Here is a 17,065-nt window from a genome sequence, read left to right as displayed (position 1 = left end):
TAAAATGAAATCTCATGAATACTAGATGTCAATAGAAAGAATGTCTGTCGAGTGAAATCAATATCAATCCAACTTCCTATTGAAAAGATTCGCTGTGTAATCGCTTGAAAGTTCTGAAAATGCAATAGTGCCAAAAGGCTGAATTGGCTTCTTTACAGATTTCGGGTCGGCGTTGTCAAAATTTTGACTGATACATCGGCCCTACTCCCGAGCCTTTGTTAGGGTAGGTCGGCCATGTCCGGCCTCTCGTAAACATATATGGATGGAGTTCCTCGGTTTCTGGCCAAGGTCGATCCAGCCGAATCCATTGAATCGACCTCTCTACTGAACAGACAGAACGACATTGTTAGCCATAAATATATGACAAAGGAGTTTTTGGAACGAAGAAGCGAAAAACGCTTGTGTCAATATAAGCGCACAAACGCGGGTCATGTCGACATGGCGCACAGATGGTGTGTCACACAGGACAAGACACGATACAAGCAGCTCCTATCCGATACATTTCGCATGTAAGTTGCATCCAAAACAGATTAAGGCAGAATTTGACAGCTTTACGGGCAGGCACTTGGTTCGTTGTTGCGTCGAACGTGGGCGACGTAATCGGCAAAATCGTCACCGCTTTCTTCGATCAATTCGATAAGTTGTTGCTCCAGAGGCTTTGTTTCGGCAAGCACCACCTGTAAAACACATACTTGCACTCTTTATTCACAGAGAATCAGGCCTCTTCGCAGGAGTTTCATGAAAAGGTGCATGCTCTCACGAATGGTTGAAGGCACATTAAACATTCCTGAATAGACAATATACCTACAGTTTCGAAAAGTCCCTATAGTTATTTGTTACTTTTGCAATATGCCCTCGCATTATGAAAAATCAAGCATTGGCTTAAAGCTTTTTAAACACATTTTTAAAATCAACTAACCATATTTGTACTGGGCATTTCAACTTGGAATAGGGTTTGTCAGCGTTGGCTTTAGGATTTGATCTAGACATAGCCAGAAGCTACCTGGAATTTATGGGACCAATACATGCTCCAAATCAAATACTGATTCACAATATATGTGATATTTCATCACTGTTTTAGCGGTCCAGATTTATGTAACTATTTTTCAATTATTTTAAATTAAATTAGCTAATATAACTCGTGTTTCCTAAGGTATTATCTAAAAGTGGATTTCGGCACGGCAAGCCTTAAATCGAGCATGGCAAATTGATCATATTGTCCTTATTATATTATCTTATTATATATCTTACTATTAAAAAGGAACGTACTTATATCTTAACAAGTGATTGGAAAATCCATTTACCTTAATAGCGCAGCGATCACCGACTTTTTTTCTCACGAAGCAAGCGATATGATTGATAGCAGGACACAATTTGGGTACCAGTACAACGATAGTAAGTCGTTTGTATGAGCTGGTCTCTGCCACATGGACTAAACGCTCGCAAAGGCCAATAAAAGCCTTTTTGACCGCTACGCGACATCTGGCTCTACCAAGCTCTAGACTCGGTTCGATGATTAAAGCCCACTGAGCTGAACATAAATCCACATCATGCAAGGAACGTCCAGGGCATGATGTCAGCGTCACCGGAAGGCCGTTATGGTCGGATACAGTTTTCATCCTAACAAGATATCAGTGAAATCTGTTAAAACGACCCTAACGATCGGCAATGGAGAACTAAATGCAAAAATATTCTATATTGTTCTTTTCGAACACTCCCATCCCACGGGCTTTTCAGGAAGGAATATATAACTTCCAGCGGCCAAAAAAGCATACATAAATGATGCTTGAATATATCAAGCAGCAAAAACCAAGATTTTACCAAACGATTTTGAATTCTGTTGTGTTGTTATCATCATAGTAGGTAAAATGCAGTCCCTAATCCAGTAAGGAATTTACACGCACAATACAGATTCAGTTTACTATCGTTTATAGTGAGTGACCCAGCTACGAAGTTACTTTTACCGCCACCCAAGTTAATTTACCTTGCAATCAGTGTTTCTAGATGCTCATTCACAAACGCATTGCGACAAACTGACGGCAGGTACTTCGACGGAAGGTCAGGCTCAATACGAAACGATCCACAGGTGATTTCCGTCCACTGTTCAACTCCGGGAGGCAGAAGTACCCCATCATAGGCGCGTTGCTTATGCCCAGCCGGAGGTCTTATAGAAGGTACCAAAAGTACGCCATTCTCGTTGAGGGTGTGCCATGAAGGAGGTTCACTAAAAAATTTGCATACAACTCCACGAGCACGTAACTCTTCAGAGAGATGGAAACGTTCGATGACACTCGAAGAAGGAAATACGACAATCATATCGCGACCTCGCACATATTCAGCTAATTGTTCAAGGAACGAGTACGGAAGGTTTGCAGGTAGAAACGCCCACGAAGGACGCCTAGATGGTAACTCGTCGAGTGGCGTCGGCGATGCTAAAAGTAGTGCCTGAGTACATGCACCCGCACAGAGCAATTGAAGCAGTCGTTTTCGTTCTGTACTTTCCGGGGTGGCATCTAAACGAAGTCGTACTGATTGCGTCGGGAAAGGCCGAAGTCCCTCAGGACACGGGGGTACGTCGCTTAGCCTCTGTGCTGCTGCCATATAGAGATAACGGAATCGTCCCAAGAGTTTACGCTCTGCTTCGCTTAATCGAATGTTGATAACGAAATTGTTCTCTAGTGGAGACCTGCGCAACTCTGGTGAGTCAGGTGAAGGTACAAGCACTGGAGACTCAGTCGTACTTGGCTCGCTTGCACCCTTATGTTCAGAAAGTACCCTGTGGTCTAGTGACGCTTTCCCATCTTCAATGTAAACGGCATCGGTCAATTTTTTCTGATGAAAATACAAAATTAGTTAGTTCATCGGCTTATAATTATAAATTAGTTAGATTATAACGAGTCAGGGGATGAGTTATTATATATATATATATATATACAATGTATAAGTGACACGATGCCCGGAAATTGTAGACACAGTTTCTTTAACGCCAGAAAAATATTACCTTAAGTTCATGACGCCGAAGTTTTCCATCTCATACAATTTGACACCTACTAGAATCTTGCAGTATCACTTCCTTTTCGTCATGCTCAGAAACTTTTATTATATGGCTAGTTATAATGTGCTGACTATAAACAGCAGACGATCGAGTCTGTGTGTTTGAATGATCATACGTTAATCAGCGATTTCAGAAGCGGCTTCGTAAAGAATTGACACAGAGCTTAAACAAAGGTAAATGAATCACCAGCTATTCACATAATAGCGATAATATTGCAAATAAGTGAACAGCTAAATATGTGATAGTTTAAAGTGTATTTGTAAATAATGGCGCTAAAAAATCCAAAAAAACATGGTACCTATGAATATATCAGGATCCATTCTGATGACACTACCAGAACCTGTTAATCATGTGTCAACGTGGCAAACGAATACTAACTAGTAGCCCATTTATCTTCAAGTTCACATTAACTGAAAACCTACTTTTTCACAAGCTTAACCTATTTTTCCTTAGCCTTGGACTCAGCTGCACTCTTGCAAAAACACCACAATGTTATTTTCTCCTTGTACTTTCTCGGTATGTATCCCGTATTTCTAATACACAGACATCGTTCGCTATACGATAACACCAAAATAATGTTAAAAAAAGTATTTACTTCATTTGCTGTGAGATGTCTAGATGCGGCACTAGGTTGCAGGAAGCGCACAGGGTTTCGCCTGCGGTTGATCTTACGTCGCTTAGCTTCTGGAGCTGTTGCACAGGTACGCTCCTTATCAGGCCTTCGTAAGGTAGGTCCAACTGGGAGTACTATTCTTGGCTTGTAGTTAACAAAATTTGCATCTAGCTCCAGCCTCTTTACTGAAGACTGTGTTATAAAGGAAGGATGTTCTCGCTTGATAGATTCTGAAATCTGCTGCTGCTGCTGTTGTTTGTCAGATTCCTCGAAGTAGCGTGCCGCCAATCGAGTATACGCTACATGAAGTTCTTCAGGTCGTAAAGATGAGTTGCCGCCTGTCGATAGATGCGGCACCATCAGTGATTCACTTAAATTTAATCGACCACTGAACATAGAGAACTGATCGGAAGCCGACTGAGCTTGCTGGTGCCAGCCTGATGACTGCATTACGGGTGGGGCCGTTTTCAGTGAACTATTCGAATGAAAAGACTCTTGACTAACTTGATTCGTGGATGGTAACAGCGGTCGCGTTATTGGATAATGGGTTGCGACTTTCTCTGTTGACACTTTTCCTGGTTTTTCAAAAGGCGCTGCGAACGCCGATTGAGTCTTGGTAACAACGGCCAAGGGTTGCAAGGAATATTTCGCGTCACGGTTCAGTGCAGGGACCACCTGATCGGTAGATGTGTCTGTTTCAATAACACAAAAATGGTTATAGAATAGGGCTTCTATTTTCAACTCACTCGCCGTTACTTCGTGTTCACGCTTGATATGGTCAAGCTGTACGATGGTGGCCCACGAATTTTACTGATTCTCACTAATACATAGTCTTATTTCAGCTTATACATTTCTGCTTTCAGCCCTATGTAGGATACTCTTTAATTCCAGTGGGTTGGTTACTAGCTATCGCACATAGATATACTTGCATCTATGTGTGACATATTGGAAGCCACACCTGAAAACGATCGTGACCTAGCAACTGAAGAAGGAACCGAGTACGTATCTATGAATTTTCCTGCTTATGGTTAAATTCATAGGCTCGCCGCGCCGACCTCCGTCAATTCATCATACGATAGCAGAAAAAGCAACGGACTACAGTACGATTTGCTAATGCACTACTCACCAGTACGGGGAGACATAATTGGGCTGTCTAGCTCTTCAGCGATAGTCTTCTCCTCATACCAAGGATCTTGTTCAAGGATATCCTTTGGTTGGGTTTGGCGTTGTGGCAATCTGCTTGCCTCGTTGGCTAAAAAACCCACCATTATCATCAGTTCTGTAATGGTCAGTATCTATGAACTATGGGCGACACAGAAATGTAAGCTACCAAACTAATCGTACTAGAGTATTATATAAAAGCCATTTAAACCTTTGTTCCTCCTTTTGTTTACGATGTGCAAGCTACATAACGGTTTTTTTATTCACCTACTTAAAGTGTGGATAAATGCTTTCTGCGGAAGAAAATTATCAAGCTCAAATAAACAGGTACGTTCCCTTGTTACTATGATAAAGACGAAATTTTTTAAAACAATTTAATAAATGATGTTCGAAGCAGTTCCAACCAGTATTCGCAGGTCGCTTTATTGAAACTTTGTAATGTGATAAAGCATCGTACGTCGAGATAAATAACAGTTCGACGAGTGTCAAAGTTGATCGTCTACAATTTGGTGAAACGTTACCTGACGGATACAGCGTAATATACCTTCAAAAGGATACTAAAATGATGCCAAAAGTTCAATCTTTTTTACAACAATTTTTTTTGTTTACCTACAATTATAAACATCCATAAAATATACATTATTATATTTTAACTCACTGTAATTTTATAAAAAAATTAAGAAAAAGCTAACCGTTATTAACTCTGTCCGAATACGCCAGGCAGTCGATCGATACGGAACGTTACATGATTGTCCTATCAGGAGGAATTAACACATTAGATTATTTCAAGTTAGAATTTTATAAGGAGCCTATAAATTCAATCGTAGCTCGAGCGACAAAAAATCGTTTTGAAATGGAAATGCTCGCCATTTTTTACGTTTCTGTGCGACTTGATACCGTGAACTAGCTTGTCAATGGAAAACATTAAAGCTCAGATGACATGGAGCGTGCAATATATGACCTGTTGTGACACACACACACACACACACACACACCCCGATTTTTCATACAGACGATTCCTTTTAGCTGAAATCACACAACTTATTTATTATATATGACCAGCCATATGTAGCGACTAGCCAAACATCATGATCAGAATTCAATCAATTTTTCGTAAAAAGAAAAATGGCCTTACATTACAAAAATCGCGGTAGCAAATAATTACAAACACCAAAATCTAGCTGGTCTAAGTCATTAACATGACCGTGATTTATGTCGCATTAAATCCAACTGCTATACTTCGTGGTAAAGCTTTTACCTACAATTATATTTGATAATGTTCTTCTGGTAAAGGATGATTGTAGCATTGTTGACGTTGATACCAGTATGTGTCTTTGTTTTAACAATAGAGATCATGTTTTCACATACCTGAATCTTGATACTGTATCTGACTCAGGTTGACATAGCTTTCTAATCGAAAAGCTGCGGTGCTACTGAGTAGCAATAGCGATGTTGCAACTCTTGTAATGCAATAAAGTAATAACTGTTAGGCTTCTGTGCAGGCGCGCGGTGTCAACTTCAGTTGCAACTATGTGCTTTCCTCGTTGTCGGCCCTTCAAAGCGAGTGTCGAGCACTCGTCGTCGATTAAAGTTACAGTATATCCCATTGTATCCAGCAATACTTGATGTTGTCTTCAGCAGCCCTCGGTAACCCGCACCGGAGTTTGAGACTAACGCAAAGAAAACTGATACGGCCTCAGCTTTCTTTGTGTTATTCTTCCTCGCCGCAGCTAAGGACTGGCAGAGTCCAATACGTTTCGTCTCGGTGAAGAAGCTAATTAGAGGATATAAACGAATTCACGTACGTAATGTATGTAACCTTGGGCATCGTATCCTCTCGTAGCATTCCATTCTTCGTGGTTTTGAGCGTTTTTTTGAACATTTAGAATATTTCGGGGCACCCCGTAGATTGAGCTTGTCCAAAATAACGGCTGTATAGGTCCCGGCGGTATAGTTATAGGGAGATGTCGAAAGGTGTTGGGGAGGTACCTCATCTTCCTTGCATCCATCGTTGCGATGGCAGCGCTAGACCAACAAACAAAAAAAACAGGAAACAGAAAGCGTATTCGCTACCTTTTAGTTACGCGTTAAAAAATGATTTTTTGAAATTTTTTTCCAATAAAAAAATTGTTTTTTTGCCAGTGTTTTTTTTTTAAGTGAAAGTAGATTATTAGCTATCGGGCTGCATTTGTTATTTTAGATCGCCATGATTGTCTGTTTCAACTGTTAGCCGTACTTCAGCGGTTCCTTAGCTAAAGAAGTCGTTGGCCAAAGCTCGGGCTGGGTTACAGTTAGGGATTCTGTTGTACCTAAGCTAATGGTTTAATAGGGTGCTGTTAACAGATGAAAAGGATGTATTCTGAAGAAGAAAATTACGCAGAACTTTATTTAACCGTCTTTTTTGCTCTATGTTTATTTGGGCGTACAGTTTTAAAAACCTATTGACTTCAGTATCAAAGGATAGCCTTCATGAGGAGCATTGACAAAGCTTTCAAATATGCAGAAGAGAATCAATTGTTTCCCATCAGGAACCGCGTTGTTCATTCTCATTATACGACAAAAACCCATGATCCCAAAGTAGTACGATGGACGTAAATTTGTCTTAACGTATTTCCTTCAGCTTGTCTTCTCGAGACACTGAAGAGAGAATGAAGTTTGTCAAATTATACCTAAGTTTTATTCGAAAACTATAGCTCAAAATCAATTTCACAACTCTCACATTAATAGGAGTGAAATAAGAAGGATATCAACCTTGTCAGTTTTAATAAAAATGTCAACTACTCGCAAAAATCAATAAGCTAAAAGAGAGTGTTTAATATAAAGGGTTATATTCCTTCGCAAAATATCGTTTTACCTCCAGAACAGCCAACCTCAATAATCACAGAATGTAGAAAGTAGGTTTATACGTATTATTCCGATTAACTAAAAATTATAACTTTACCACGTAATGCCTACGAATACCGAATACTACCTTCTGTTTTCGAATAATATCATTGTTATTATTATTGCAAACAGTCTTAATTATGTAATTATATAACACTAACATAAGTCATGATCTTGCAAAAAAGGTTAGTTAATGTGGGGCGCCTGAATTAATCTGATTAAGACTTTTGTCTCTCGTTACCCCAATATACGTAGGCGGACCACAAATGAAGATTTGTCTGTGGCAAAAAGGAACGGCTTTTTATTATATACTTATAATGTGTTTCACGCTCTATTTTTAAATTGCTAGGTATTTGTTCAGAACTATAAGAACAATAGTCATAAACCATAGACTAAAATACTCCAACGCAGGCTGCGTTTTGCTTACGCTAACTATAATCACAGCCGTTGCTACAACGAGCTATCTTGGAGTATGTCAACTGTCAGAAAAATTGTTACATGTAATACTCACAAGTTTTGTATGAAAACATAATGTATTGGGTCGGCGGATTTAAATCAAATGGAGATCACGATCCGATGTTAAGCGGCCTGTTTTACGACAGTATTAGCGATCATATTTTCTGATCAGACCTTCTGAACTTCTGGACCGCCAATTTCGAACACTGATATTTTCTAGGGCAACATATCTTTTAACTCTTACAATTTTTCTTATACCGCTACGAAATAATGTGCTTACGGCAGAATCCTACCACTCCACACACTACAATTCTCTATGGATAGCTCACACAATAATACAAAAGTAGCATAACTAGTACCAGATTAAATGCTTTAATCTGGACTAATTTTTTCTTCTAGGTATTTTCTTTTCTAAGAGGTACGTCGTATTTAAACGAATGTTTCTCGAGAATTAGATATGTGCAGCCGTTTAGACCCTATTAGGTATGCAATGGTCCGTTAACCTGTTTTTACTAGAAACACCCGTTACGCACAAAAAACATCTGCCAGATTGGCATGCGTGCTCCTATTAATTGTACAGTCATTTGTGATGAACAGTATCGATAGGGAGAATTTCTAATATTTGGCCAAACGGACCAAATTCAAACGGACACAACTATTTTCAACGCGTCAATTAATATGTTATTCACGATTAAAAACAGCAACTCTTCAAAAACAGAAGCGAAAGGCTGATCTGTGTAGAGACGTAATAATTTAGTATTTTTTTTTTTTTTTTTTATAGTATTATTTTAGCTCATTTGAGTAGATTTTGTTAAGGCCACCCAAAAGAAGCATGTGACCGTTTCACACTAGTTCAACAAACTTCGCGAAGAGAACAACTTCTATATTAACCGCCCAGTAATTGCTATGAACCGGCAGCAGGGACAAAATTACGCTTCGAGTGCGGAACTATTTTTAAAGCTATAGACCTTATCAATGGAGCCCTTAATCGATCGGAAGTCCCTATGGTTTCAGGACCATATGTGTACATAACGAAACTACAAAACAATGCAAAAACAAATTAATTGTCTGCAAAACTTTACGTCATTAGGAAAAATCTCGCTTAAGCACACATAGATCTGAATGTACTCGATATACAGAGTGTGATTTATAGAGATACGCGACTGTGATTTTATCGACCATCAGATTCTAAACAGGCATTAATGTACGACGGTAACAAGTTAAGATGCAATGGTAGATCATTTCCATCGAATGTTAGCTCTTATTTTGAACCGTATCAAGTTCTGTGGTTAAGATCATACTTACTTTAATTTTCGTATTATCAATATTGACTAGATCGATATTATCTCAATATTAAACTAAGGAGACTTTCAAGACTAAACTAGAAATTTCATGGCTGGACCGCAAGTTTCGTCAGTGACTTCTCGTATAATTCGTATTCTAGAACGCCCATTATACCCAGACAGTATCCTATATGTAAGACGCTGTTTTTGCTTTGAAAATAGCAGACGGTCAAGTTTCTTGTAAATAATTTTTTTGGCTTCTAATTGCCAATGGTGACGATTTGTTATCTAATAGCTGCGTTATCGCGTAACCGTCGTTCGACCATGACGGCTACACAATAGTTGACTTTCATATCTAATCATAATCGTATAAAATGTATCCTGAGCAAACGTCCTGGCACATTTTTATTGAAAACTCTCGTAGACATTTGCCCCGATTTACACAGACAATATAGATAGCCACGTTGCTGGTACGTTCCGATTTAAAGTGATGACCTATCGACAATATTGTTTTGGACACAGATATACTAAGAGCAGAAACCCTATCGAGTTCGAAAATACTCGGTGAAAATACGTATTAAATGAATCGCAGTAAGTGGAAAAAGAAAATAGCTATACGTACTAACGATTAGAAGTGGGACCTGAACAACTCTATACGCCTATAAAAATTTCCCGCCTCGCTTTTCAAGCGCGTTCTTAAATAGCCGGGTACACTGGATCGGTCCGATACACAATATGCCAAAATCCCCAGAAAAAAAAAAATAGATGTGTAATATTTGACTAGGCATACTTTTGCTCAAGACATATTAACGCTGAAGTCCTCTTATTTTGGCATTTACGTTCTTTCATTAAAACAACTATGTTACTCGTTCTGTTATGAGAATGGAAGTATACGTACACCCGTAGCGCAATTACAGGTTCTCAACGCTGCTTTAAATAAACTTATATCAATTTATTGTCAGCCCCTCCTTAGTAAACTGTCAGCTAGAGTGATGGTATGTGTGAGACAATTTTTTCAAGTTAAAACCGCACCGTAAAATTTACATTACGTGGTAATGTAATGCAGCGTAAGGGAGCACTCGGTTTTAAGGGAATTATAATTCGATCAAGTATTAACGTATTGATGATCGATAAATCCTTTTCATTTTGTGATGATTTGGACGTACGCTGATTTCTTTTAAAAATGAGTAATATCAATAGATATTCGGTTTGGAATAGATTTCATCAAGTCCCAGAGATACAGCAGCCAACTTTGGGACGACGACGACGACGATTTAGCTGTCGCTTCGATTACTTGATCAATCCATGGACGGTAAAAAGAGGTCTGCATATAGATCCCGGGTACGCCGGGTTCCGCACAGCGAAGGCCATGTGATACCGTACCGGCTAGAACCCATCGGCCACTGGCTGAATGAACAGCTAACGGACCCCCCGAATCACCTTCGCACGAGTCAAACTCGCCTTCGTTGTATCCAGCGCAAAGAAAGGACTCGGGCACCTGTTTGACATGTAGAAAAGATAGGCTCAGTAGCTTCTTTTTGCATTGCTCGTGAGCTATGATAGGCAAATTGACACTCTGCAGCTTTTTCGGCAGTTCTCCATTAAAGTAGAGTCGACCCCAGCCGCTTACCACACCGGCCATACCAGCGAAGCTATCTGTCGATTTGGGAAGGCATATGGGCATAATTCTGTCGCTGAAGTCGGCGGGAGTGTCCAGTTGGAGTAACGCGATGTCGTTGTGAAGAACCGATTCGTTAAACTTCTTGTGTATAGTCATCCTACGCACTGGTATGACAGGCAAATTTTCTTCATCTAACGAATATTGCCCTAAGACAACTACAAGCCGGGAAAGAATGGAATTTGGTTGGCAATGTGCGGCCGTCAATACGAAACTTCTCGAAATCAGCGCGCCCCCACATTTATAGTCTGTGATGACACCGAACAGTTTGCTCTCTTTCACCATGACATGCCAGGGCCATTCACCCTTTAGAGATGATGAACCTCCTACGATCCGCTTCACCAGACGCTTTCCGATCTGTGATTTGCTGTCATCTTGCATATATGGTCTGAGACCACAATCATCTTCTAAGTTCAATTTGACAGTTTGTTGAACTGGTGTACTTATTAGGTTTAGGGGTACAGAAACTGCCCCGAGGACATACACAAACAAGAGGAGCCAGGTGTTTGACCTTGCGAAGTAGACAGACATTCTGTTAAGCACTAATCATAGATTACTCAAGTTTCAAAACATCGGTACATTCAAAACATGTCGGTAACGTTCTTCTCAGACTTGAACCGAACGCAGGCTGGACACTTGGTCAGAAGCCACTATCCTGAACGCTCAAGGAAGCACCATTAAATTGCACACAATTACGAAATACTTGCGAAGCCTGCGCTGCGTAATGGCTAACAATTTACTGTAGAATATGGCAACACTCGGGAGCAATAAGTTTAACAAAGACATTAGGCTGAAAGGTCTCTTAAATGTACCGATAACAAATGTAGGGCTCGAGCTGCAGCCAAAGATTCGGCCTAATAAGAAATACAGCGGCCTGTGGGTCGGGGATTACTTCGGGTTTGGTATAGAGCACTTGGCGGGATTCAGAAGTGGAGAGGAGAGCTTTACTTTAATAAGTAGCCATCAAGTTCTCATTCAGCTTGCCCGTCCCTTGCATAGAAACCAATTTAGAGATCAGCTCAAAACACAAACTAAAAAAGTGTTCATCGAAAACTCTGCGTTTAATAATTAGCTGGAAAATTTCGGCAACGGCACCCAGCGTGTTAAATTAGACCGCTGGTTCTTTTTTACGCCTTTCTACTACTAATCAAACAAAAGGTGTACATGTATATCTGTTATTGTCTGCGTTGCGACGTTCACATATCAGCGTCAAGTCGACCATTGATCATTGTTAAACATCTCATAGTGCTTTATTACTGGCTTTTTTTTCCACTCTAAGATGCTTTTTTACAACGTAATGCTATTTATAATATAATGTATAATGCAAATTGCTATTTATCTAAAGCGCACCTTATAAAGACGTTGCATTGAAAAGTTAACTCTACAGAATGTTAAATATATTGCTTAGTCTCCCTGGAATTATTGTGTTAGTCGGGTTCGTTCTAATTTTTTCATTGAATTCCCAATTGAAAATTTTTCCAATGATTTGCTTGCGTGTTTACCATTTGAACTCTGCTAAACACTTTCAGTTTCACGGCACGCTACTGCAGATCTTTCCAACTAAAAGTTCCTTTCCAAACGCCTGGGCACTTAACAAAACATTGAATCTAAAAAAAAGCTTACTATCAGGCGGTTTATGACAATCTGACAAGTTGCTGAAATCCGGTAAAAGGGACATTTAGTTTTTTTTTCTTTTATAACTTTCATGCACTCCTAAAAAATCAAGTCCATCCTGGCATTTTTTTTTCTTACAAATTATGTCCACGGATAGTTTCTGTATCAGCTATTGCCAAAAATGATATTAGTTAGAGAGAACAGATTGTAAATATAAATAAATTACTAATGTGCAGTATATATCCAATAGTCAATCTGGTATACTACAATTCTGTGACAGCAGCTGTTCGTGCCAATGGGTCTTAACAGTTACGCTAACTCGTGCCAGGAGCATAACAACAAAATATGTCTGCTATCCACTTCAAGACCTATACATATATTTTGCCTATCTATTATTACCTTGTTCATTTTAGGATCATATTTTGTTTAGGACAAAAGTAGACATCTGCTTTTGTCTAGTAAACGTCTCTTAATACGTTTCATTAATCAGCTTGATTCTACTGCAAAAAGCGGCTCAGTCATTTTAGCCATATAAAATGGACGTTCATTTGGGCTTCGTTGTAATTAGTAAAAATATATAATTACTGAAAATTATTATTTAACGATCATTATGCTGACATACGGAACCGTTGTGATTTTTCCAGGCTGGTGCGGGGCGCCAGTCTAACGATGCCGAAAGATCGCTCAGCTATATTATGAAAGACGCTACCTGTGCTTTCCGGCAAGTTCATATGAAAAAAGTAGACGGTATAAGTTGAACTCTGATTCCCAACTGGGGAGCTAAAAGTTAGGTTAGCTTTAGAAGTACCGTGTGCGACCGGAGGTTATTCAATGCAACGCGCAAACTATCATCTCGAACGCTTAACACGTGCATTGCATGCATGAAAGAAAGCGGGGTGTATCGCCACGACCAGCCAGAGCGACTCATTCATAGCTAACGATAAGGAGAACGCGTATCTGCACACATTGCGCCGTACACAGACTGGAAAAGATGCGTATGACGGATCCAGAACGATTTTTATCATTCGAAGAAATGCAAAATGGCAAATAACAAACTAAACGTTTGTAGACGTAAAACATTTTTCAGGTCTCTGAGTATACAGCCGGCGATTTTACCTGCCTAGGTAAATGTACGTTATCTCTATTGGTATTAATCATTCCACCTGGAAGATGTCGACGCTTCCGATACTGAGTGTTCCTTTCCGTTATACGTGTACGAGTGTCTTCACCTCTTCCATATCTGGACAATAAAATTCTTTCCTACGGAAGACGTTTCTCAATATAGTAGAGTCTAGCAATAAGGTTTATACATTTATATCTAGCACGATAAGGCCTCCACATAAAACATTACTCGAAGCATGTGTAAATCTAATCCTGCTTTTTAAACCACCAGTTTCCAAGAGTGTTCATCGATCATACACTAAGTATTCGTGCTTATTTTTCTCTTGAACCCCTAAGGAAGCACAGCAGAATCCGGGTGCGCGGATCAGCGACGTCGATACATATAGACGCGACACTCTATGTGCCCTAGATACGTTTCTTTGGATATTTCCTTGATTATTACTTTCGAAATCGAAGGTATATGGTATTGCCGGTAGACGAAAACGAATAGTAGTGAAAGCATTAGACGAGCGACGGGTGGCAAAGAAGGAGGTAGAAAAAGGCAAACTGTGAGTTGAGCTGGAAAATTAGCCCTACGGAGAACCGCCCTTACTGTGATCAAGGAAAAAAATAGCAAGCGTGACGAAAACTAACGAGAACGAACGAGCGAGCGACGTTAATTCAAGCTATTCGTTGCCACTGAAAGTCGATAGCGAACGGACCCATGCTGCACTTATGCTATTGAGCGGGTTGAAATACAATGAGGAACCCATAGCGTCGAAGACCAAACAGGTGCTCCGGAGACGAACGGTATGATCGACCAGGTTTGGTTGGCGTCGACTGACTTCTAGATTCAAGATGAAGTACTACCCGCAGATTTGTGATTGATTGATTGATTGATTGATTGATCAAAAGCATCAATGATATGCGCTGCGTGCATCAGTCCCTACGAATACGCAAGGAACAGCGTAAAGGTCGGTTAGTTAAGACCCTCGGCGTAGCTTCAATTCATTAGCTGGATATGGACAAACGGTTCTAATACTTAATTTTTCATCATAATGTAATAACGAACGGTTTGTCGCCAAACCGCAATTAGCTTAAGAGAATGTTTCCACGAAATGTCGTACAAAAAGAAAATGCTAAAGGTCGAATCTATCAATTTAATTACATTAATTAATGGTTCATACGGCTACAGTGACTGTAAGAAGAATATCGCAAGTTGGCGAACAGATTTATTACTGAAAACCTCAACATCATCGCGCACTCAGAAATATCTACTATAGCTATGTGAATAATTAGCTGTTGCGTGGGCCAAAACCCACCTGTCCAAAATAACCAATCACTTGTATGTACGCTACATATATATAGATGTTTTCGTACGTATAAAAACAATCTATGCAGAGCAAGTTCGACAATATCTGCGTGCATAAGGCAGCAAGGACTTGAATAAGCAGAAAAGCACATATTTCGAATTGACAATCGTTACGCGCTAAAATTTTAAATTTGAAAATATTCGAATCGAGAAAAATTTTAAAAAGTAAATAAAAAATCGAATAAATGCATATTGCTTTCAAAGCCTATTAAGCATCTACGAAGATGTCTCTCTATAGAGACGAACGCTCTCTATAGGATTGTCATATAAACGTGTAGACCATTTTATTCTTTTTTTTTTTTTGGTGTAATACAGAGTATAAATCGCGGCCCAAATAGCAAGAAAACTGGCGAAGTTTTCGGAAGTCCAAATAGACTTGGTAGACGAGGGTGAATGGCCACGCCAAATGCAGGACGGATATTTCCAGAAGCCCGGCTCGCCCTTCAGTGATTTAAGGCACCTTTGCCTTGACAGGCCAGCGACTCGATGGGCCACTTCGAGCTCAGGCAGTGCGTGGCAAAAGGCCTGTGGTCATGGTCATTATCAAAAATTTTAAGGTAAGTTCTGTAAGGTTCGCTGAATCGTTAGCAAAGAACAGTGTATGAGTTTCGAAGCATAGATCAAATCTTTTTTTACTAGCTTGCCGCGCATCTTTTGTAAGCAGTCGCTAGAATTGCAGTTTAGAAGCCAGTGCCAGGGTTTTCCAGAAAGATCGTATGGCAATGGATGGAGGCATCGGGACTTATTTTCGCGTAAAACTTCAGTAACTTTTTAAGATTTATTCAAACTATCATAAACAGCTACTTAACATAATAAGCTGCTCTAGTTCAACGCTGTTGTGCAGCAACTCGATTCAGAACTGCTGGAACTCAAAGCGACTCAATGCTCAACTGATTTCCGAGGTTTTGAATTGCTAAATGGCTTATTACACCATCGAAATTATTCCTTGTATACTTTGTGTATTGATTTACCGTCCATCTTTTAATATTTGTTAGTTTCTTTGCTTTTCTTCTGCAATCTGAGTTGTGTTTCATAGCAAACAAACGAGCTGAAATGCAGGTGTATATATAATCATCCGCTATGCTTAGCTTCAAAAGGAAGTTCCTTTGAAACCAAACTCCAGACACACCTTGGGGTTGGCAGCAGGTTCGTTTTCGTATCATATCGGCGCAGATCTGTTATTATTAAGCTTCTTTATAATCAAAATCGACGAACGAACACATTTCGATTAAAGCGCCACTGGCGAAGAGATAAAACCAGGATTATATACACCAGAACAAGAAGGACGCGGTAAAAGACGCTCTGCTAAAATTCCATAAGCTCTGTGACGTATTTGTCCGCTAATTTTAGAGGCACACTGTGGTCTGGGTTCGAACATGGGCGTAAACAGACCTTGTTTCGTACTGGGAGCCAGTCGTCCATTGTTAATAGTTAATTAAAAAGGCGTAAGAGTGCCCTTTTGATTTGACACCTACTTCGGCTACTAAAATTTACGTGCCCCGAATTGTTTACAAAGACCTTAAACATCAAGTAACTATAAAACGTAATCAACATCAAATAAAATCTCTTAGATGACAATGAGGCCGAAGGTTTTGATCCAGACGTAACCGTCAACTGCAGGGACTAGCATTTGCCTGCTTGCGATTCAGACGATACCACTATTCTGAATAAAATTATTTTTATAATTAGTTTCGTGCCTGGCAAAGTAGACCTTGTTTCCTCATGCTTCTCCCAGAGGAGTGTATCTGTTACCAAGTAAATTTATGCAAGCGGTCTAACATCTACAGTGGAACCGCGGACAGACGCGGTGGATAGATACCGTGTCAGGTGGCGATCCACACGTCGTTCA

The 17,065-nt window shown here is 39.8% G+C and overlaps 1 protein-coding gene across 1 annotated transcript in view; it reads left to right on the top strand.

The window, feature by feature from the left end:
* The window catches only part of LOC111270553 (phospholipase A2), a 37,912-nt gene that overhangs the window by 6,975 nt on the left and 13,872 nt on the right, over positions 1-17,065 (top strand). Inside the window, exon 2 of the mRNA XM_086972490.1 lies at positions 15,532-15,773. Within this exon, the coding sequence (XP_086828616.1) occupies positions 15,703-15,773 (71 nt within the window). The 5' untranslated portion in view covers positions 15,532-15,702. The remainder of the gene's footprint in view (positions 1-15,531; positions 15,774-17,065) is intronic.

This window comes from Varroa jacobsoni, unplaced genomic scaffold, assembly GCF_002532875.2.
Source record: "Varroa jacobsoni isolate VJ856 unplaced genomic scaffold, vjacob_1.0 scaffold_159, whole genome shotgun sequence".
NCBI classification, from domain to species: Eukaryota; Metazoa; Arthropoda; class Arachnida; order Mesostigmata; family Varroidae; genus Varroa; species Varroa jacobsoni.
This window is presented reverse-complemented; position numbering and strand designations above follow the sequence as displayed.